Genomic DNA, 21,582 nt, shown 5'->3' on the forward strand with positions numbered 1-21,582 from the left:
TTTGTCCCCATTACTCACATTGATTAATACCCTATTCTTTATGTAGCCCAGTGAAATATTCAGATCTCCACTACATCAGAACTGTGGACATAACAACATTAATATTTCTATATAATTAAATGAAACCCAGCAAATTATGCAACCAAAGCACATGGATTCATGCAACGCTGTTAGCAATCTGCCTGACAGAAATGGGGAGAGTAAGTATAAACTCATTGTCAGGTATAAGCTCAGCATAAACTGTTGGGTATTACTCAACATCAGCAAATATTACATACGCTTTCTGATAAATATACATAGTAGATAAATTATTTTCCTCACATAGTGTGTCCAACAAGCACTGCTTATTATCTGAACAGGCAAAACACAGTGTAGGAAACTGTCAAATTGCAGAGTATTCCCTAAGCCCCGACGCCGTGCATCTACTCCCCAGCATCCTCTTGTCACTCTACAACTCTGCTTCTGCTGAGATACTGTAGGACAGAAAGTAAGGAAGTTGAACTTTCTGAAGGAAATATTAAGTTTCTGTTGAATGGTATTTTGGCAAAAATGGCCCTCAACTTTTGATTTCATAAAGGAAAAAAGAAGTCAGGCTTGGGGAAAAAAAAAAAAAAGAGTTGAAAATTTTCTTGTGGATTTTTTCCCAGCCAGTTTTATTAATTACACCTTCTCAGCAGGTTAAACCAGCAGGCTATTAAAATTGCTGCAAGGCAGAATAGGTAAGCAGCAGCATGGGTCTCAGCCTAGTAAGATTAATGTCCTGTGCTCCTCAGAAGACACCACTTCAGCTGTAGCAGCAATTCTTCCCACTTTTTTTAGTTTCTGTCTCTCTCTTTTGCATCTCTGAACCCTCTGTGATTGCAGTTTGCTTCAGGATAAGACTGGATCTTTGTCAAAATCAGTTAACTGACAGACAAACCAGGGAGAAAAATGAAAAAGAAAGTCTTCCGATAAGTGATTCTGACCTCAGTGTCTAAGTTGGGTTATGTTCATTTTGTCAGGTGAACCCTCAGTACCACTTTCCAGTGCAAGAGCTCAGTGATGTATTGCATGGCGTGATCAAATACTTCTTCCCTGATTCTCAAACCAGTCTTTCTCCTACAGTCTGGTGACTGATAGAGGTAGTACTGCAAATGCATCAGTTGTGAGCAAACCTCTTCTCTTCTCTAGCCTTCCTGTCATTGCCTCCTCTTCTCTATCTCCACTAGTACTGACAACGATGAAGAAAACTGGAATTTGTTCCAAAATTTTGAGTGGCTCCTCATTCCACTCCCACTGCCTTCAACAATTTCTGTTCTTTTAACAAAGGCTGAGCATGCTCTGTTCCAGCTCCTTCTGAAAGGAGGTGATGGGTGCATCTACATAGCATTTTAGCGCAGATCAGGACTGTGCTTGTGGAGTGAATCATTTGATCATTCCCCACTTACTGTGCTTTGGTTCACATCTCAGAACAGTCTCAGAGCACGTGAACTCGAGTCCTTTCATATGAAACTAAGCTGGAAAATGCACCCCAGCAGCACAATGAATGTGGTCCAACCGCTACGGAGCATCTAGTCTATGGGACCAGATTACAACTTTTCCTAAGGGAAAAAAAGAACAACCAAAACGTGTATGGCATGGATGTCAGGTCCTCAGCAACAGCGGTTTTGCTCTACAGACCAGCCTCGGTGCTTGCTAACCCAGACATAGCTGACGAATCCACTGTAACCCCACTCACCCCAAGGACTTCTTTCACATGTAGGCTTGGCAGGTGTATTCTGCCGCATCTATTTGCATTGGCCCAAGGACAGTCCTATTTCTCCCTCACACATAATGCTTGCCTTTGCAGTTTAGACTTATCCATTTCTGAAGTGGCCTTTACCAATATTGGCAATGCTAAGGAAGAGAGGAATATCGCTGTGCTTACCTTATTGAACTAAATTTAATTGGGAGCATAGATCTTAACTGTCTAGTGGCCCAGAGGCTGGAACATTCCCCAAAGTAGTAGAAACAGTGATGAATTTTAGTACCTGAACTACAACATTTGAAGTCTCATCTTTTACAGGGATAATTTTACTGGGACAGACTGTATGTTGGAAAAAAGAGCAAGAGTGAAAATGAGCAATGATGAAGGCACCTAAGGGGAGCAAAGCATTGGGTTCTGTTCCTTACACCACTGAACATTGATTTATTTTATCCAGTAATTAATTCATGAATTACTGGATTATTTATGAAATAACAGTACTTCATAGAGAAGAGCCAAATCGCTAGGCCACACAGTCATGTTAACTCTTTCCCTCTCTACCTTACTTAACTATTCGCTGAAAAGTGGCACATTTCAAACAACAGAGACAAAAACCTTACCCAAGGTCCTGCAGTCTGGCCTGGTCTCAGAAGATACATCCTTGGGATTTTCTTGGATGGAGAACCTGCAGGTTCTGACTGGGTGCTTCGATTTGGTGGATAAAAGTGTCTAGACTCCTTCCTGCCATACCTGGAAATAACCTCTTTGCTTTTTGAAGGGAGACGTTTAGGAGCCTAAATCCAGGAGAAAATTTTGGAGCAGGACAAGAAGTCTATTTCACTGCTCATTTTTTTTCCTATTGGCCACATTAAATGGCTCCCCAAAAGTCTTGGCTTCCATTATTTCCTTAAATACTCAGCACTATGCAGGGCTTTGCTGGATCTTACCTCCAGACCGTTGCCACAGAAGCTTTGTTCTGAGTCTTTCTTGTGTTGAAAACCCAAAGTGCCATTTTCACTGTAAATGCCACATCACTCAGAAGTCAAGATGATTTTTACCTTTCATGAAAATCATTGATTATTTATAATTTTTATTGTCTTTCAGTTACTGCTAAGGCTAATTGAATCCAAAGTCTCAAGGAACAAATGCTCCATATCCCTCTAACTACTTCCTTGTCCCATCAGCTCCAACCTGGATTATCTTTAACTACCCACAAGTAAATGGAAATGGTTGCTCTGAAAGATCAAGAAGACAAATACTTAAATGAAGTGATAAAATATGACAGATTCTACAGCACTGTTGATTCATTCCTACATCAGATGTGTTTCAAAAGTACCAGGACAGCGCATTAATCAGAAGTAGTGTTCTCTAAAATATTTTATTTCTGTTATAAAACCGACAATCTATTTAAGAAATGTTATTAGTGCTTAAAGGCTTCTTTTAAACCATGTTAAATTCTTCATAAGAAATATTTTCTTCACAGTGTTAACACTTTCTTTCAGCACTTAGGGGGAGAACCGAGTTGGTACCCTTACCTAAATTCACTTTCTCTCAAGCCTTTGAAAGAACGAGTCTTCAATACAGCCCATCCATAGCATTAAAGAAAAATCAGGATCCAGGGCTCTCAAATCACTTTTTAATATATAATGTATATATAATATGTATTTATTATTTGACTTTTCATTTTTGAGCCCCTGAGTCATGTATGCTTCATGTCACAATTCTCAAGCTTTCATCATAAGCCTTGTTAGCTTTTAACTGAAAGCTAAGATTTTCACTTACTTTATAATCATAGTAATTATGGCACTATTAAAAACCCCAAATATTGCAAGACTTAAAACGAAATCACAGGATTTGGCAACACTCAGTTTCTCTAAATTTTTCCTCATTGCCTATAGTGTTTTATATTGTTTTTAAACTGAGCCTGCTCTTTCTTTTATTTAAGCTTTATTACTAACTACAACAGCAACAAGGTCAGGACGTACGCCATGGATGGCACTTGTCTTTCTTTTTAAGAATTTGTTGAGCAGAGATGAAAAGCCATTCATGCTTTCTCACCTGTACATAACACCATGGCATTCCTCAAGTGTCCCTCCTTTTCCTAGCAGTTTGTCTAAGGAAAGAGGATACGTAGAAGGAAAAACAGGTGGCAAAAGTAAAAAAAAAATGACATTGCTTTTCTCCCTTGACTAGGGAAATGTTGTTCTCTGTCATGGACGAGCAGACACCGATTGCAATGTAACCAGAAGCAGGAGCTGGCTAAGGGCATGTTTACACCATTGGTAGAGCATGGTGAAGAGGTCTGGCCCTGAGAAGGAGCTGGCTCTGGAACCAAAAGCAATATAGCCAAGTCAGCGTGCTTCTGTTTCCATGCCAATTAGTCCTGCTGAAAGGACTAATTAACCTGGAAGGAGGTTAACAATAATAACAACTTTGCTTTCTCCACCCCAACCAATGATTTATACAGTTAAGAGCACCCAGAAGTTCACAGGCAACACAACAGAGCGCCGACAGCTCTCACCGTGTGTCCCTTTGACACCAGGGCAGTTTCCCTTCACTACCGTCCCACGTCACATTTGCCTGGCAAAACATGACGCTCTCGGTCCGTGTGGATGGCATCCACACGGGCGTGGCTGCAGGGAGCCTCAGGCCCAGTACCTCTACATGCACACCTCACCCCTGGCCATGGCTGGGACCTCCTCCAGCCCTGTGGGGCCAGGGCAGGGCTCCGGGCCCAGCTCCCTCTCCCGCCCCCGTGGCCTCCCACCCAGCATGGTTCGCAGGACACGCCAAGGGGCAGGTGGGCGCAGTCATCCCGCTTGGAGCAGGCCGAGGGGCAGGGGAGGGCGGCCTGCCTGCCCAAGGGCTGAGGCGAGGCCCGCACCCGCTCAGCCCGGCCCGGCGTCGGGCAGGCAGCCCCCTCTCACCCGGCTCCAGGTGGGTCCCGGCGGGCTGCCCCGGTCCCGCTCGCCCCCCGGGGATCCCCTCGTTCTCCCGAAGAGAAGGAGCGGGCTGCGGGGAGCTCCCCTCGGGGGGCTGGGAGGGGACACCCCTGCCTCAGGGCGTGTGCCGCGGGGCCGGTGCCGTAGCCGGCGGGGCGGGCGTACCCCGAGGCGGCGCCGGGGGAGCCGCCGCCTCCTGCTGCCGGCCCCGGCGAGCCCCGCTGCCCACGGCGCCCCTCCTCGGGCTCTCCGCCGGGAGGGACGGCGGCGCCCTCCCCTCCCCTCCCTTCCCGGCTGGCGGGAAGGCGGCAGGGCGGGCGGCGACGTGTGGGGACGGCGGGTGGAAGGGAGGCAGGCAGGCGGCCGGGCTCCGGCGGAGGGCGGCTTCCTCCGGGGCTCGGCGGCGTCCGGCCGCAGGGTGGGCGCTGCCGGGTGCGCGGGCGGCTCCCGCGGACCGGGCAGCGGTGTTGGGGCAGGAGGTGGGGGATTTTTTTTTGGGGGGGGGGGCGGGAGGGGGACGGGGACTGTCGCCTCCGCCTCTTCCTCAGCGGTAGCTGGGGCAGCCGGATCGCGGCGGCGGCGGCGGCTGCTGCTGCGCGGAGGGAGCGCGGAGCGGAGGGATGTGGGGCTTTGGAGGAGGCAGGATCTTCGGGATCTTCTCCGCTCCCGTCCTGGTGGCCGTGGTCTGCTGCGCCCAGAGGTAGGAGCCAGCGTGCCCCGGCGGCGGGGCGGGATGCGTTTCGCCAGGGGAACAAGCTGATGCGCTGCCCCCCCCACCCCGCCGTCGCCCCCGTTCCCCCGCACCCCATCCTCTGCCTCCCCCACCCGACACCCCCCCCGTCTCTTTCCCACACAGTGTGAACGACCCCGGCAACATGTCCTTCGTGAAGGAAACTGTGGATAAATTGTTGAAGGGCTACGACATCCGCCTCCGGCCGGATTTCGGAGGTGAGTCGCCCTGCCCGGGTTCGCCGCCCGGAGCCCCCCCCCCCCCCCCCCCCGCCGCCCCGGGGCTGCCGCCGCTCCCGCACGGCGGAGCCGGTTCCCGCGTCCCCGCTGCCGCGGCCCCTCTCGCCGCCAGGTCGCGGAGCGGCGGCGGGTAACGGTCTCCTCTGCCCGCAGGTCCGCCCGTTTGCGTGGGGATGAACATCGACATCGCCAGCATCGACATGGTTTCAGAAGTCAATATGGTGAGTAGCGGGGGGGCCCGGCCGGCGCCGGGGCCGGGGCCGGGGCTGCCGCCCGGCGGGTCACAGCCGCCCGTTCCCCGTCCCTCTTTTGGCACGAAGTCGCTGCTGCCAGGGCGGGCGGCGGCCGAGCTGAGCGGGGCGCCGAGCGCTGTCATCTCCACCTGCAAACTTTATTTCCCTGGAGACGCGCTTTCCCCTTTCGTCCCTTTCCCCTCTCGCTGCCCGCGACTGCCTCCGCGGGTGTGCGTGGCCCGGCCGAGCCCGGGGGTGCCGGGCCGCCTGACACCCCCCCCCGCCCCTCCCGTTGCCTCCCGGCTCCGCCGGGCCACCGGCACCTGCCGCGGCCCCGCAGCCGGCGGGATGCGGAGCGGAGCGGGCTGGTGGCAGCGGTCGACGGGGGCCCGTGGCGGAGGGCCGCGGCTGTCGGCATCTCCCCACGTCTTGCGCGGTTCAGGCATCCCAACAACCCAGCTTGTCGGTGGATGAAACTCTGACATGTGCGAGTGCGTTAATTATTGTTGTGCATCTGGAGCAGGCGCGATTGCGTACGGGTTTCAGAGGAATTGTAATTTTGCTTCGCAGAGTGATGCTGTTCGGAGGCTGTCAGGTTCGCTTAGGATAAGGCAGGTGTTCAGTGTGTTTCTGCCGTTTGGTCCCTGGGTCTGTGCAGTTTGGCAGTTTGGGGTTGGAAGGCAGAATTGCTGTTTCTTGTCTTAATCCTAAATCTGAGGTGGATTTTTCATGCTTCTTAGCAAATTACTCATTCCCTCTGTATATCAGATTTTTCCTTTTGCAAACCGGAGGTAAAAAGGCCAGTGTACTCTGCAATGCTGTGGTTGTATTTATGGTATTAAAAATAATAATCTGCACGTTTGGAAGCTGGGCTCTGTTTCACTAAATATGACACTAACACCAGCATTACCCCTCCTTCAATGCACTGTTGCAGTGTTACAAGCTAGCATAGCTTGGCTTTATATATGGTCTGTGTATTTTCATTAATCCTGCCCGTTCTTTTACCTGCTCTACCCAAAATTCTGAGATAGAAACTTTTTGCTCTACTATTGATCTTTTTAAAAAATGGCTTTAACAGAGATACAGTTACCTGTTTTCAGTTAAAAGTGCTGCCAACGTCTGCCTTTCTACTCATTCAGGAGGCACAAATGAGATAATAGTTCTTATTTATAAGAGTTTATTTTAGGCTTCCTGCAAATTCAGGCAGCTGCAGAGACACCTCGTATATTCCACAGACTTTTCTGTACCTGTAGGATTGCTTCTCAAAAAAATGGAAGCAGAGTCTTTGAAGAGTAATCGAAAAGCCTGACTTAGTATCCCCACTGCCACCTTCCCCCACCTTTGGCTATGGTCTACACTTAGGGAAGCACTACATTACACATTAAATTAATATATAATACTTTGTGTGTGTGAAGTGCCACATAAGGAATAAATATCAGAGAAAGGCAGGCTGAGATTGGAGAGGACATGAGGGTATGTATGGTGCGTGGGGTTTTTTTTCCCAGCTGTGGGAAAGCCTGTTAGGTTTAAATAACATCTTGTCCAATCCACTGTAGCAGGGGTATAAGGAAAAGTAAGTAATTACACTGCTTGTTGTTCTGCTAGACTGGGTAATTAGATCTTGAATAAGACCGGAGCTCCTCAGGAGGAGGTGCCATCCCTTTCTCCCGGACAGTGAGCCAGCATACCCATTTAGTTTCTAGCTGGCCTGCAAGTCAGTGCCCGCTGTTTCCCATTAGTTGCCAGAGCTCTAAAGAAGTGAAAAGTTTTTTTCTGTGCCCTCTCACGGAACAATGCAAAGTCTGAAAAATATCAATACAGATCTTGCAACAGAAACAAATACGTGTTTCTGAAGAGAGTTGCTAAAGTACTATTGTTACAAAAACGGTATTAATTTACTTCAGGAAAAGTGAGCAGAAAGGGCTTCTGGTTGGTGAACACCTTACTGCAACTGGACTTTCAGCTGAGCTTGTCTCTTCTCCCTGTGAAAGAAGTCATCTTTCACTAAGCACAGCTATATTCAAGTACTGCCTGAGTTGATTACTTCTACTTATTTTAGGTAACTTTATACTGATCTGCAAAGATTCTTGGGTAAATATCAAGAAATGATGAATAAGGATGAACAGAAGGAGCTTTTCAAGATTACTGAAGTATGCATTCCAAGAGAGTAATTTGGAGGGGAAAAAAAAAAAAGTCACAGTTAGTTTGAAGACCTGAGGCATAGCTGTTGAACTTCATGCTGGTTACCAACTAAACTTTTAATCTTTGACATATTCTTTCATTTAATTCCAAGCAGATACTGTGAGCATTGACCTTTAGCCTCATCAACTATTGAAATGTCTTACAAGAATTTCTCTCTATGAACTGTGATATGCGGACATAAATTCCTTTGATTTAAATCTAGACATCAGTGTAACCTTTTATAAATTAGCTTGTTAAAATTCATCTCTATATTAAAAATAAAATAACTAAAGAATTAACATTCTTCAATTTTATTAATATAAATAAAAAGTTATTACAGCAAGTTTTATTATACTGGCTTATAGGCAGTCTGTAATGTAGCTTTCAGTGATACAATGACAATTCTTTGTAACAAGAATTAGAGCTTGTATCATACTCTTTTTTTATTCTTAATCAAACTGTAGGCTTATATATAATATATTCCTCTATGGATCTTCAGTTACTAGTTATTAATTTGGCTTTCCAGCATTTTAAAAATTTATTTGTGTATTTTTAGTCTTTCTGTTGAAAGTTATTAAAAATCCTTTGCCCTCCGTGCATCTAGGCTACCTGTAGCTATTTTTTAGAATACACTTATTGAATAGTAATGTGCATCTTCCTCAGATTACCTGGGACAGTTAACATTTTTTTTACTTTTGATGCTGAAATGCTAAGCTGGATCAGGAGGACTGATGCAAGTATCAGGACTGCACAGCATCAAATTGTTCTACTGAAAAATTTTAAATAGGCAATTTCTATTTCATCTCATAACATTTTGAAAATATTGAGCAGCATTATTGAAATTGTTACTCTGCTATACTATTTACATCATACTGAAAACACAAACATTTATGAAGTAAGAATAATATGCTTTGATATTTATACTTTGAGTTACATATATGGTAGCAAGAATGAATTAATGAAGTTGCATGTAAGAAGTGCATTGTTCAAGGAAGGGTTGCAGTCTGTTAATGACTTGTATATATACATATATACATATATACATATATATATCTCTCACCGTTATGTGCTTTATTTCCCTGCTTTACCTGGGTTTGCTTTCCCATTATTATTTGCCTATATCACAAGTTATACTCATAATTGGGTACTTAACCACCTATCTGTTTTTCTGCATACCTCAAGTATTTGCATTTAAAACTGCTGTAAATGCTTGTAAAATGTACATTAATGAATATCTCCAAACCAAATACTAATCAATAATAACAGAAGTAATAGTGAGAAAATACTGTAAGTCATTTCACAAATAAAGAGTATGGAAGATTACTGTTGTCAGATTTCAATAATTTAGCTTTATAACTGATCATTTTACATGATTTGGGTTGATTGTGTTCTGTACTTTCTGTGTTTTAGAGGTATGTTTTGCTTAGCTGATGTGAATTGAAAAAAACAGTTCTCGTGCTTTTGACTAGTCTGTCAGCCTATTTCCAGTCAGATAGTATCCACAGTTTGTGATTCTTTTTACAGTCTGATTCTTGTTCAACATTTGGTATGTGAATCAAATGCGTTAGTTCCAGGCATATAATTTTCAAGCACCCAAATACTCCCGCAGCTTTTTATCTGTAGGAAGTTAAATAATCAATACGCTGAGTCGCCAAATAACCCCCTCTTTAAACTCATCATTATAGCTGGAAGACTTAGGTGCTGTGCTTTCATTTTCCCATCATTTTAGGATATGTTTTATAGTTTATGGGAGGTAAACCTATAAAGTGGATAGAGAAGACAAGGGGATCAGTGCAAAAAGGAAACTTTTCCTTAGAGATAATGTTTTGCAGAGAATAGTATGTTCTCCTGTAAGAAAGCAAACTTGTGCTACAGCTCTCTAAAGTGCTGTCTGCATTCTCTTTGTGTATGGAGGGGACTTCAGAATTGTTCAAAGGCTCTAATTTCGATAAAATTAAACTCAAACCAGCAAAACCCAGGAGGCATCATTGGCTGTGTAGTCATCCTGCTGTTTTGAGAATACTGTACTCAGAAAATTAGTTTGACATAAAGTCAGGCCATAAAACTTATGAGTTGTTGTTTCTGAAAAAGATGTAATCTGTTCTATGCTAACACTGTAATTTTTTATTTTTACATATGTTCCATTATAAAACTGCAAGTACGCATATGGACTTCATTGGATGCCTGCTGATTTTCAAAGCAATTTTGACATCTCTCTGATGAACTGTGTTTTAGTTGCTGCTCTAAGGTCAGCTAAAGTTCTTACTCACTGAAGGCAAATATTGTCTACTTTCCTTAGACAGTGATGCATAAATAATTATTTTAAGGTGAATTAATTCATACTTCACCTGAAGTACTGAAGGTGCAAAACCTTCATACTTCCGTTGATGAGATTTGCCACATCTTACTTTAGATGTCTAAAAAATGGAGTGGGATTCAGTTCATGTAAATTGAGATGTATACAATTAGATGGCTAAATGAAAGCTGGATTGCTAAGCTCTACAACTGTAGTTAATGGGGATCTAGAACAGAGTGTGGCTGCATAGGCAAAGATGTCTACTATCATTTCAGCTTCATGGTATTGTACTTACCCTCCAATCTCCAGTCCAGGTTGGTGCAAAGCTCTCCCAAGTCCTCTGCCTTGTCTGCATGCTCTGTGCACGTGTTAAACGTGACACCAGCTCCTGAAGTTGAAACAAATGAGTCTTACTCTTGTCAACACAAGTGATGGAGTCCAGAGAGCTATTTATCGTAAAATAAAGAGGACACTTTAATAGTGCTTCTTAGATATTTTAAGTGCCTCAGGGTATCCCGTTTGGACTCCAGCTGCCTCTCCAGAAGGGTAGTGGACTCCTATAGGGGACTCTGCCAGCTGTGTGCAGAGGTCCTGCATGATCCAGAGCATCCAAAATGGCACCAGACACCCTTGCTCAGGTAAGTGAATTGTTCCCTAGGTGTCCAGCCAAAGATCATCCTCCAGGCTCCCTCTGGAATCGTGAGAAGATAAGCACTAATTTGTAAGAGATACCTTAGACATCTGTGTGGGGTTTTTTTAAGATGGAAGGACTCATCTTTCTGGAAGGTGTCCATCTTCCTTGAATGGCTACGGAGAGAGCCAAGGCAACTTGGTTAGTCTTCAAGTGGCTGCAGCTAGGCACAATGAAACCTAACTTATGTTTCCTATCATAATCATAGCTTATATTTTCTGCCATAAACAGCTACTTTCTAAACACTTTGCAAACAGAATCTCAAAGTTACCTCAAGCAGGAAATCATAACTGAGTTGTGACATAGTTTGCTTTTAAGATTCAGATGGAGAAATTAAATGAGTTGTACTAATAGAGTGATTACATAATCATTTTTATTGCAAACGCAAGTTTTCTAGCTAGAAGATTCATGTGTGCAGTGCTTATAACTTGATCACAAATCACAAAAGTATAAAATAGAATATATAACTTTATATACTGATTTTTGCTTTTATATATTTTATAATTTAATGTATGTAGGGACACTACTAGATCATACTAAATAGATATGGCAGACAGAGCACCTAAATAATTTTGTGTGTATATATTTATATATATATATTCATGTATGTATTTGACAGATAGGAAAAAAGAAGGAGGAAGAATGAAATACTGCCCAAGCAGGGAAGCATCTCCTGAGGCCAGCATAGCCCTGCAGAGTGCTGTCACCGTGCCGGTGGTGAGCCAGCAGCCATCCACTAGGAGATGGCAGCAACAGGCACGGCTCCTGGAGGACACTCTATCTCATCAGGTTACCTGCCTTCCAGTTGCCAGCTGGCAACAGGAGCATTCCTTCCTTCTAATCCTCTCTTTTGGCCCCATCCAGTTTTCTTCCTCAGGACAGTACCCGTGAACTCCCCCAGCCTGCCTGACTCCATCTCTCCACTCCTGTCATGTTTCATAGTTCCTGTCGACAGAGAGAAGTGCTTGTAACAGACGATGTGATAGGAGAATATCTCCTATTTGGCCAAGGGAATTGATGACAGGCTTCTGCTTATCCACAGAGGAAAGCAGCTGCCGTGAAGGGGAAAAGTACCTGCCTATGCAGGGACATGGAGGTAGTTAATGTTGCTGGGAAGTGGCAATAGGCTTTTTAAAAGCCAACTCCAGCTGCCAAGGTTGAATCATCCTGACTTGGATGATGAAATAGATACAATCTGTGATGACATCAATCTGGAATAATTGCAAACACTTCAGGGAACAAAAAGGGAATTCAAAATGATGTTTACAAATTAGAGGAATGGCCCTAAATAAAGAAGGGGCAAGCACAAAGTGCTGCATTTTGTAGGGAAGGAAGAATCCAGTAATTAAAATAAGAAATAATTGGCTAAACAGCAGTGCAGAAAAAAAAAGGATGTGCAGGTTTTACTGGGCCAGAGTCTAAAGGAAGTGAAAAAGTTAATCCAAGTCATAAATGCAATACAATTGAAAAAAGAGACATCTTACTCTTGGGTACATAAATAGAAGCGTCATTCACAGGGCACAGGGATTTCTCTGTCCACCATTAGTGAAGCCTGAGCAAGAATGCTGTGTCCAGTGTTTTTGCACTGGCTTGCAGGGAGATGGAAGTGAGGAGGAGGTATAAGGAAGGGAAACAAACGTTTCTAATTAAAATAATTAGAATACGGGGCATATGCAACAATGTTGAAGTAAATGGTTTTGTTTAGCACTGAAAAATAGGATAGAGAGAGGACATACATTTTCCAATATGTAGGAAGCTGGTGGTGAGAGGAGGCTGACGAGCTGCTCTTTAGCATCAATTGAAGTAAGATCTGAAGAAATTAATTAATTAATTGATTTTTAATTAAGTAATTGATTTCAGTTTTCAGCTAGCCACATGTGTTGTAGCATCTCCTTTGTTGCAGGTTTTCAAGAAGAGTCTAGAAAAATACATCTTCCAGTGGTGTGGCTCTTGCCCCTGGAGAGGCTGGGCTAGCTGAAGCTTTGAGAGCTTTTCCAGTACTGTATTTCTGTGAATCTGTGCTCTGATTTAATGATTATTTCTGTCAGTCCTCCCCTGAGTTGTGCACACAAGTGTGTCTTGGCATGGTTTTGGATGGCTCTGCTGGTCTCGTTGCTGATGCTGCAGAAGATCAGGAGTCTCTCACAGGTTGTTTTTGATATATGACGGTGTCATAAGGATATGCCATGCCATCTGAGATGATGTCATTAGTTACCAACCATACATACCTGTATCTTCATTGTGTTCTTGGTGTCTTTTGTATTGATTGCATCAGACATTGCATATCTCCTTTCAAATATACTGGTCATAAAAAAAAAAAAAAAGAGTTATGAAGTTCAAGGTCAAGACTTCTGTGCATGTAACCATAAGTAAATTTTTACTTCTGTTGACAGCCTTTCATCATGCCCAAGTAATAAAGAGGTGCGCTAATTTAAGTTATACAACAGGAGTGGAAAACTCACAGAAACTTTATGGATTTATACCTACTCTATGCCTAGCAATTTTTCCCATTCCTTTGAAGACAGAAGAAAACAGAGAAGGGAAAGAGTGATATTTATATGAAGATTTTTATTCATGCACTGAGTGCTTGTTCAGATAATGTTTGTAATCAAACAGAAAGCTTAGCAATTTGATAAAGGCACAGCAGACAATCTCATGATTGGCAGAAAACATACAAACACAGAAAGATCCATGACATATCTGACTAAAGGTCCACCCAGCCAAGTGTCCTGACTCTGATACAGGCCAGTAGTGCACGCTTAGGGAAGAATAAATAAACACTTGCTAATACTTCTCCAGTGTACTTTTGCAACCTCCCATGATTTGTGACTTGAGACTTCCCAAGGCTCAAGACTCTCAGAGCATGTACTTTTTGTTTAGGTGTCACCAGAGCATTAGGATCATTTAGTGATGATACACTTTCCCTCACAATTTTAATTTTAATAAAGATTTGATTATATAAAGAATTTAAACTCAGGTAATATGAGGTCCAGTCCATCGATGCTGAAGGATAATAAAAACTTTCTGTGGAAGAGGTTGAGTAATATTTAGTTACCATCAGGGGTTTTCGCTTATCCAGGACAAACTTTCTGTTTTCTCCCCGATGATACAGTCATAAAAACTAGCTGAAAGAAGAATCGTTTCAAAAGGAGAGTTCATTTAAGATTTGTAATTGAATTTCACAGTTCCTTATAACTGCAAAGATTACAAGGAAAAAATCCCCAAGTCTAGGCATGTCTAATTCATTATTCACTATTACGGATTTGAACCAATAATTTTGGCAAAATAATTTGTTCTCTCAGCAGTTAGGAACCAGTTACAGGTTGCTTCGATAATGTAACCTGCAGTATGAATGTAATATTGCATACAGCAGAGAGGGAAGGTGAAACAGCTGTGCTGGGAGGTCTGCAGTTACACTGGATAATTGGCAGTTCAATAGCAGTTAATGACTTTTTTCTTTATACTAATATGAATGTTGAATTTTCATTAGTTCACGGGTATGTCTCCGTGGCATAATACAGCACTCTGCAGAGATGCCAGAAGTACCTCTGGTGCAGCCAGTACAGTTTCTGGAAGCCGTGAAGTTATGTCAATACAGAGCTCTATGCAGGATGGTTGTATCAGCGGGAATTGGGTCCTTGAATACGACTTGTTTCACAAGCTTTAAATAGGTTATCCAGCGTGTGACCAGCATCCAGCCAGAGCTCATCATCAGAGCTCCCCGTAACAGAAGAGAAGCACTTCCATAAGACAATATTTTTTGTTCTAAGACAGTTATTTCAGACAATAAGGATGACTGGCCCTCTAGAAGTGCTAACGGGGTAATGGGATGGAGAAGACAGTGAGAGGAGTTGACTGTCCTAGAATAGGTGCTCAGTTTTTAGTTAATGTTGGGACGAATTCCACCTCTTGGTCCTCCTTAACCTGCTTTTTTGAAGGTAAGTAGAAGACTGTGCTGAACTGGTACACAGTTGGTCTTCAGCAGCACTAAATAATATTACTCAGCAGGTTAATGCGTGTAAAATTCTGTATACAGTTTGAACTATGGAGGATTTTTCAGGTAGATTTTGTGTGAGTCCTGAATCCAAATACATGTAGAACAGAGAAGATGATAACCTTTAAAAGCAAGCTGAAATCCATCTGATTAGAAATAGCTCATCCCTTGCTCTTTTGAGATGTAAGATAGCCCCACTATCAAGCTCTGCTGGTCTGTTAACCCTGAAGTTACTGGAGGAGATTTGTTCCCTGGAGTCACACATGGGTATTTCCTGATCACATCAGGAGTATTTTAACATCTCCCATTCAGGTGATTACTTACCCATCATGGGCTTAGCATGTGAGCTCATCATTGCTTAGTTACAACGTCAAATGTTGAGATGTAATCCAATTCACACACCACGTGAGCTTGGTTGGGGCCTCCACTCTTCAGGACTGGGCTGGTGCAGAATCAAAATGCTGAGATTTTCCCCTTCCAGGAGCTGAATTTGATTGTGCAGGGAAGCTGAGTCCCTCTCACATTCTTCAGTGGGGAAATAAGTCTGGAAGAGTAAGAAATTAAATCTGTCAGACTTGAAGTGCTAAAATGTAAACTAGTGGAAGCCATTTTTCTTGCATAATCAAGTTATTTTGTAAGCAGATAGCTCTTTTTCTTGGTAGTTTCTGATACCACTGTACCTTTTTATATGCACTGAAATGTTGAAGTTGAAAATAATAGACAATATGAAAATGCATTTAAATTCTGGATTGTAGAATATGTCAACTCAAGATAGGAGTACTGAGTGATGCAGTAAGTCTTGTTATTCATTAAAGATACAGAAGATGAACTCAGGCCTTTTTTTTTTTGTAATATAACACAATGATATGTCTGTGTTTCTCTGCACCAGTGACTTTAGCTTCTGACCTCCTGGGCTATTCAGATAATGACACTTGGCTTTCTAAGCATTTTCCAATCATGTAAAATAGGCTTTCTATTTAGATAACAAAAACGTCCCCCAAACCAACTGGAATTTTGCATAGCAAAATGTTAACAGAACTTGCAGAATAGATACGACCCTTGATTTTGTTTTCAAAAGGACCCCGTAAGCTATGGATCTGCTAGATTTAAGAGTTGTGATGCTCCTGACAATCTGAAGAACGTCAAGATTTCTGTGCTTGAGCATGGTGCCTGAGCTCAGGCATGCACCCATCATATCTTAATCATTAGCGTGGATTTGGCCCAGCCTTTTCCCAGGTTATGCTTAGCACATGCCGAGTCCATTCCCTGTAGGCAGCCTGGATGCATCTACTTGTGCTGTGAAACAAGTAAGTTTGTCTGGATAGTAACAAACTGTGCCATGCCACACCATGCCACTTGTCCTTTGGACGAAAAAACTCCCTGGCCTGCTTTATTCGCTAGCCTGTCTATATCCAAAAAGTGCAATTCATTGCATCCATGTCAAGTTATGTAGTCACCCTTTCTAGTGGGAGAACTGTGACTTTCCAGAGGGCAATACATCCTATCTGTCTGGTGGTACCTGTATTTATTAGAAGATAACTCATTGTAGAGAGCTGGCTTCTTTCCATTCTCCATACAGGGAGCACAGCTTGGACCAAATGCCCGTCTGTTAGGCTTCTGGACGTAGGTGAGATGAATGCCACCTGCATGTCCTCTTGACTCAGCCCTGCTGTCGGAGCTCTTTGTTTCTCTTTGAGAACATGTTCTCTAGAGGTAATACGTGGACAAATGTTCTCTACACATTGGGAAACTGCTGTTGCAAACTTGCTTCTCAGGGACGAGCTCTGTCTCTTGGTTTTGCTTGGCTTCATACCTGTTGAGAGTGACTTGTCACACAGAAAGCTAGAGCAGAAGGCTCTGGTAGATGAGCGATAGCTGTTGATGGAGAGGAGAAGGAGCTTGAGGCAGCATCTGAGCCAGCTATGCTGGGCAGTTAACGTGCACTTAAATCCAGATGGAGATGATGTTCACCTCAGTTTAGGTAGCTAATGGTCTATCCATAAAGGGTTTCCAGAGTCCTTACCTCTGTTCATTAATACAAACTAAAGAAAGTACCAGAGTTCCCTACACAGCCTTCATTAGGCACCTAGAACGTAGGTGCAAGTTAATTGCTGGACTGAACTTCACCTTTACGTCACGTGACAGAGAAAGCAGATTGTCTTTGGGCACTAAGGGATTATGAAATGTGAAGAGAAGTAGTTAGCAGTACGTGTGTGTTTGCGTGATGAACGAGATGTGATTAAGAGAAATCAATTTTAAGGAGGAAATATTTCATTTCCTTTTAATCAAAAAATGGTGTCTCTTTTGGCATTTCTTCCATTTTTTTCTTCAGAAAAATGGTGAGCTAGGGAATAGATTAGCTATTTTAAAAATGTTGATTATCTGCCTACAATTCTTTTTATAAACCATCCCCCTTAAATGGACAGAAAAAAAAAAAAAGAGGAAGAAAAAGATGGGCAGTGAATTAGAAAATGCATTTAAGATAGTTGATCAGCTTATCTTTCCAGTAGACCCACTTTAGTCACAGGCTCATATATTATTAACCTGATTGTAAAGTACTGCATCAAGGTTGATACTGTACGTCTTTCCTGGCATACCCATTTATGTGGTGTTAGGTGCCTTTTGAATTGGATGCAGCTGCTGTAATTTGGAAAGGGAAGTCAGAAGTTTGCATAAAGTAGTCTTGTTAGCCATTAGTGAAGTATTTCTTTATCTTTACATTAAAAAAAAAAAAATTCAACCTCTGAAGAACATCCCTTTTGCTTAGCTTTCCTAAAGAAATAATCTAGCCCTAACACTCATGATGTTATCCCTTTCCTTCATTAATCACATCTAAAAGCATTTATAATCTTGCCTTATATTCCTCTAATTTACCCACAGAGACATATGTATAATGTCAGTTAGTAACCTGCTGGCACAAAAGTTTCTATATGTGCAAAGTGGTTTAACTGAAAAAAGAATTACTCCACTCAGATATAAGTATACCTATTAATTCAAGTGCCGGTGCTCACTGAACAGTTGTCTTTAAGAAAGAAGTCATAGTCATTTGTTACTACTTTTCCCAAAAAGTCCCTGAATGATTTTTTTTTAATAGCGCAAGAAAGTGACCAAATCTCAAGAGATTCCTGTATGAATCTTTTGCAATTTTTCTTTCTCTTCCCTCCTGACTCTTCATTATTCACATCTATTGTGCTCTAAAGCAGGAGGCTGCATTTTTCTCATTGTTATTTTTCTAGTCCTATTCCTAAGGTGTGCAGTCTAAAAAAAAAAAAAAAATCTGCTGTGGGAAAAGCAGATCCCTCCCTCTCCATGAAAACACTGCTGAATTAAGCTAAATACAAATGTAGCTTGCTATTTTCTGGCACGCAATTAGCTAGTCCTTCTGAGCTTAACTGTAGCTGATGCTTGCTACTGCATAGCGTGGTAATAAATGAGTTCTAAAATTCGTTATAACACTATATGCTGTTGGATTATAACATTTATAGAGCAATGTTGAACGTCATCAGCACCCTAGTATGTCTGGTGGCATTGCTGAATCCCCTGTGTGTCTTTATACATTGATATGTTTTTGTGACCTCCTTCATGATAATAAAATCAAAGCAAACCTGAAATAAAATGTTATGATGAATCTATACTTAATGGCAAATCACTTCTGAGGAATTCGATTAAAACACAACAATAATGCAGTAACAATACTGAAGATTCAGAAGATGGATTTAGTTAATTCCTTCTAGATGACACAAAATACTGCCTTTCAAAGATGAGTGATAAATCTTCAGATATATGGAAATAATGGGTGTGAAGAATTGACTAGATGTAATGTTGATGAAGGCAATCAAAGGATGAAAGTGTTGGGGTTACTTTTCAATCTGTCATCTGTCTGGTCATCTATCATTGCAACCAGATTTTGTCCTAGCTTCTACTGAGACTACTAGTATATTTTCATCTTTTTCTCCCTGTTGTCCCTTGTTGAACCTTCGTGTCTATTACTCTCTGGTCATCTTTTTGTCAGACGTGTGATATTTTTTCATCGGTTCTTGCAGCACAACCAACCCACTGCCACTAAGGCTTTTTCATATTCTCCAAGACGCCCTTGCCTACAGCTGGCTGCCGTGCCTCATCGCTCAACGCTCAGCTTCAAATCCTTTTCTGTGTCTCCTTTTCGACTGGTGTGGCATGGCTGTCAGTACAGGCATGTTAATTACTTTGAAAACAGAAAGTGCTTATTTTTAATGATACTGTTATGCTATGTTTTCTTTGTTTATTTATTTTGACTTGAATAACAGGCATTTGTGCCATATAAATAAACATAAGAAGGCTCAAATCTTTAGAAGACTTGAGGGACCAGACCTTTGCAAAAAAATCCTCCAGTTTACTTCTATCTGTGCTTTTGCTGTAGTGAGCCATACTGTAAACCATGACTGTTTCTAATGGAGGTAGACAACACAGGGAAAGAAGGCAGGGGGAGGGTTGTTCGATTTTTAGATTACTATACGATCATACTGGAGTGAAAGTTTGATTTTATTTGGTTATCATTGCTCATCAGGGACAGGGTATATTTATTGTTTTTCACAAAAACCATTGGTAAATAGGCAGTTATTCAGAAGGAGCCGTAGTCTCCACATGATCAAAAACATGTATTCAGTATTATTCCAAGACACTTATTTTATTGATTGACTGAAAAAACTCCAGAGGAGACTATTTTAGCATATTATGTCATATCAGACTTCTGAGGAACACATTTTCCTTTCCTTGCCAGGGAAAATACAGTGTCAAATTTGGCTATTACATGCAGCGGTGCAATTTCAGTGGTGTCAAAGCAAAAACATTTCAGCCCATCTTCTGTCGGCTGTCACACAGACTGGCAGAAGCAAAGCAATCCAGTGCTAATGCCAATATCCAGACCATCAGCTTATCCCATTGTGTCTTCATGGGATGGCACAAAAGCTACAGACATGCAGATCTTCATGCCAAGACTGGAATTTTTAAGCTGTTAGGTATCGTAGCCTGAATTTTTACGTGCTTCAAAGGAGGAGAAGTGGCCACACCTTCCATCCTATGTATATTCCCCAAAAACCTAGGATCACAGCATTGTAAGTATTAGAGAGTGTATTAAAAGCAGAAGAAGAATTATATATAAGTACAAGACTAAATTCTGAAAATACTTTAAACCTCCATTTCTTTGAAAAAGCTTCTTTCAAAGTTACCTGTGTTGATGATCCCACGATCTGTGTGAATTTTAGGTCTTGTTCTGCCCTCTCCTTGTTTCTAAAAGCAGCAAAATGCATGGCAGAACTGCGGCTGGTATTCAGTTCAACATCTTCATAGACATGCAAAAGGTATTACTTTTTGCAAGACTGTTGGCTGGAGTTCTGCAATGCTGATGGGCTTCTAAAACTTTCCCTTCCGCATTAATCACTCTCTGGCTTATCTTTGTTGTTGTTGATCAAGTGTTCTTTTTAGTGGCCACCAACTGTAATGCCAGTCATGATTCATGCTGATATATTGCCTAGTGTTGTGCTGTAAGTTTTATGTATGAAAAGGGGCTTTTTTAATAGGTCGAGGATGTAGCCAGATCCTTTTCTGGAGTCCAGCTGTTCATTATTGTCTCAGTACAAGAGAATAAATAAGGAGCAGAGGATTCCCTTTGGGCAGAAGGGAAGAAAACCGCTCTTGGAAATACCTCCCTTGAGCTAATGCCCCTTTCCATCTAGGTGGGATATGGAGAGAAGCTTGTCAGCATGAGCAGAGGACAGAACTTGTGTGCAACAGAGTCTGTTTGACACTTGGATGACTGGGCAGCGTTGTGTTTCTGTAGTCTTTGCTCTGCTGCAGTTCATGCTGGGAGCTGGCTCAGTCTGGCCACTTTGGGATCAGAGGAACAAGAAGGTGATTTAAGACAACTTTTCACGTTTTCCCATTCAGCTGTTCTGACTGTAAGCTCTACCTGATGAAGATCCAATCAGTACATTTTCCAAACATTGTTTTCTTAATAAAGCAAAGCTCCTGGTGAAAAATACAGAAACTGAATAAAAAGTTTTGTTTGACTCAGTGTCTGTTATCTACCAGCAGGTCCGACACCATTTTTTTCTTGGTTTCCCTTCATGGGAATAAACATACTAGAACATTAGACACCGATAAAAGGGGAGAAAAAATGTTTTATTAATTATTCAATAATCTCTAGACTCAGTGTCATTTAGAGTTAGTGTACATCCCAAAAAATTATTACAGACTTTACAGTTCAACAGTTACTGTTGGACCACGAAGAAATATCCCCAGGAACTGAATTTCCCTGACATGCACACGTGTGTATGTCTGTGTGTGTGTCTGTGTTTCTTCTGCTGCCCTGCCACCACTCTCAGCCCCTTCTCTCGACTTACACAGAAAAGGCAGGGGGGACACACATGCAGACCCCACTGCCAATAGGCTGCTCCTTGTTAGTAAGCTCAGGAGTTTTGGAGAGTGTTCCCGAGTACTGGAAGTCCAACCAACCCTACCAATAAATCCTTGGAGCACTTCCTGGGGTGGTTTTGGCCCCTGCCAGCTAGTGCTC

At 42.5% G+C, this 21,582-nt stretch overlaps 1 protein-coding gene and 1 long non-coding RNA gene across 2 annotated transcripts in view; one reads left to right on the top strand and one right to left on the bottom strand.

Annotated features, from left to right (window-relative positions):
* Window positions 1-2,346: 2,346 nt before the first annotated feature.
* LOC142598587 (uncharacterized) lies at window positions 2,347-4,914 on the bottom strand. The gene is made up of 4 exons (XR_012832688.1): window positions 4,651-4,914; window positions 3,782-3,836; window positions 2,671-2,781; window positions 2,347-2,517 (listed from the first exon to the last, which is right to left on the bottom strand). It is a non-coding gene; the product is annotated as an uncharacterized LOC142598587 (long non-coding RNA).
* GABRB3 (gamma-aminobutyric acid type A receptor subunit beta3) overlaps window positions 4,849-21,582 on the top strand; it is a 115,857-nt gene continuing 99,123 nt past the window's right edge. The window contains exons 1-3 of the mRNA XM_075737549.1: window positions 4,849-5,365; window positions 5,522-5,613; window positions 5,788-5,855. Of these exons, the coding sequence (XP_075593664.1) occupies window positions 5,286-5,365; window positions 5,522-5,613; window positions 5,788-5,855 (240 nt within the window). The 5' untranslated portion in view covers window positions 4,849-5,285. The remainder of the gene's footprint in view (window positions 5,366-5,521; window positions 5,614-5,787; window positions 5,856-21,582) is intronic.

This window comes from Balearica regulorum, chromosome 1, assembly GCF_011004875.1.
Source record: "Balearica regulorum gibbericeps isolate bBalReg1 chromosome 1, bBalReg1.pri, whole genome shotgun sequence".
Classification (NCBI taxonomy): domain Eukaryota; kingdom Metazoa; phylum Chordata; class Aves; order Gruiformes; family Gruidae; genus Balearica; species Balearica regulorum.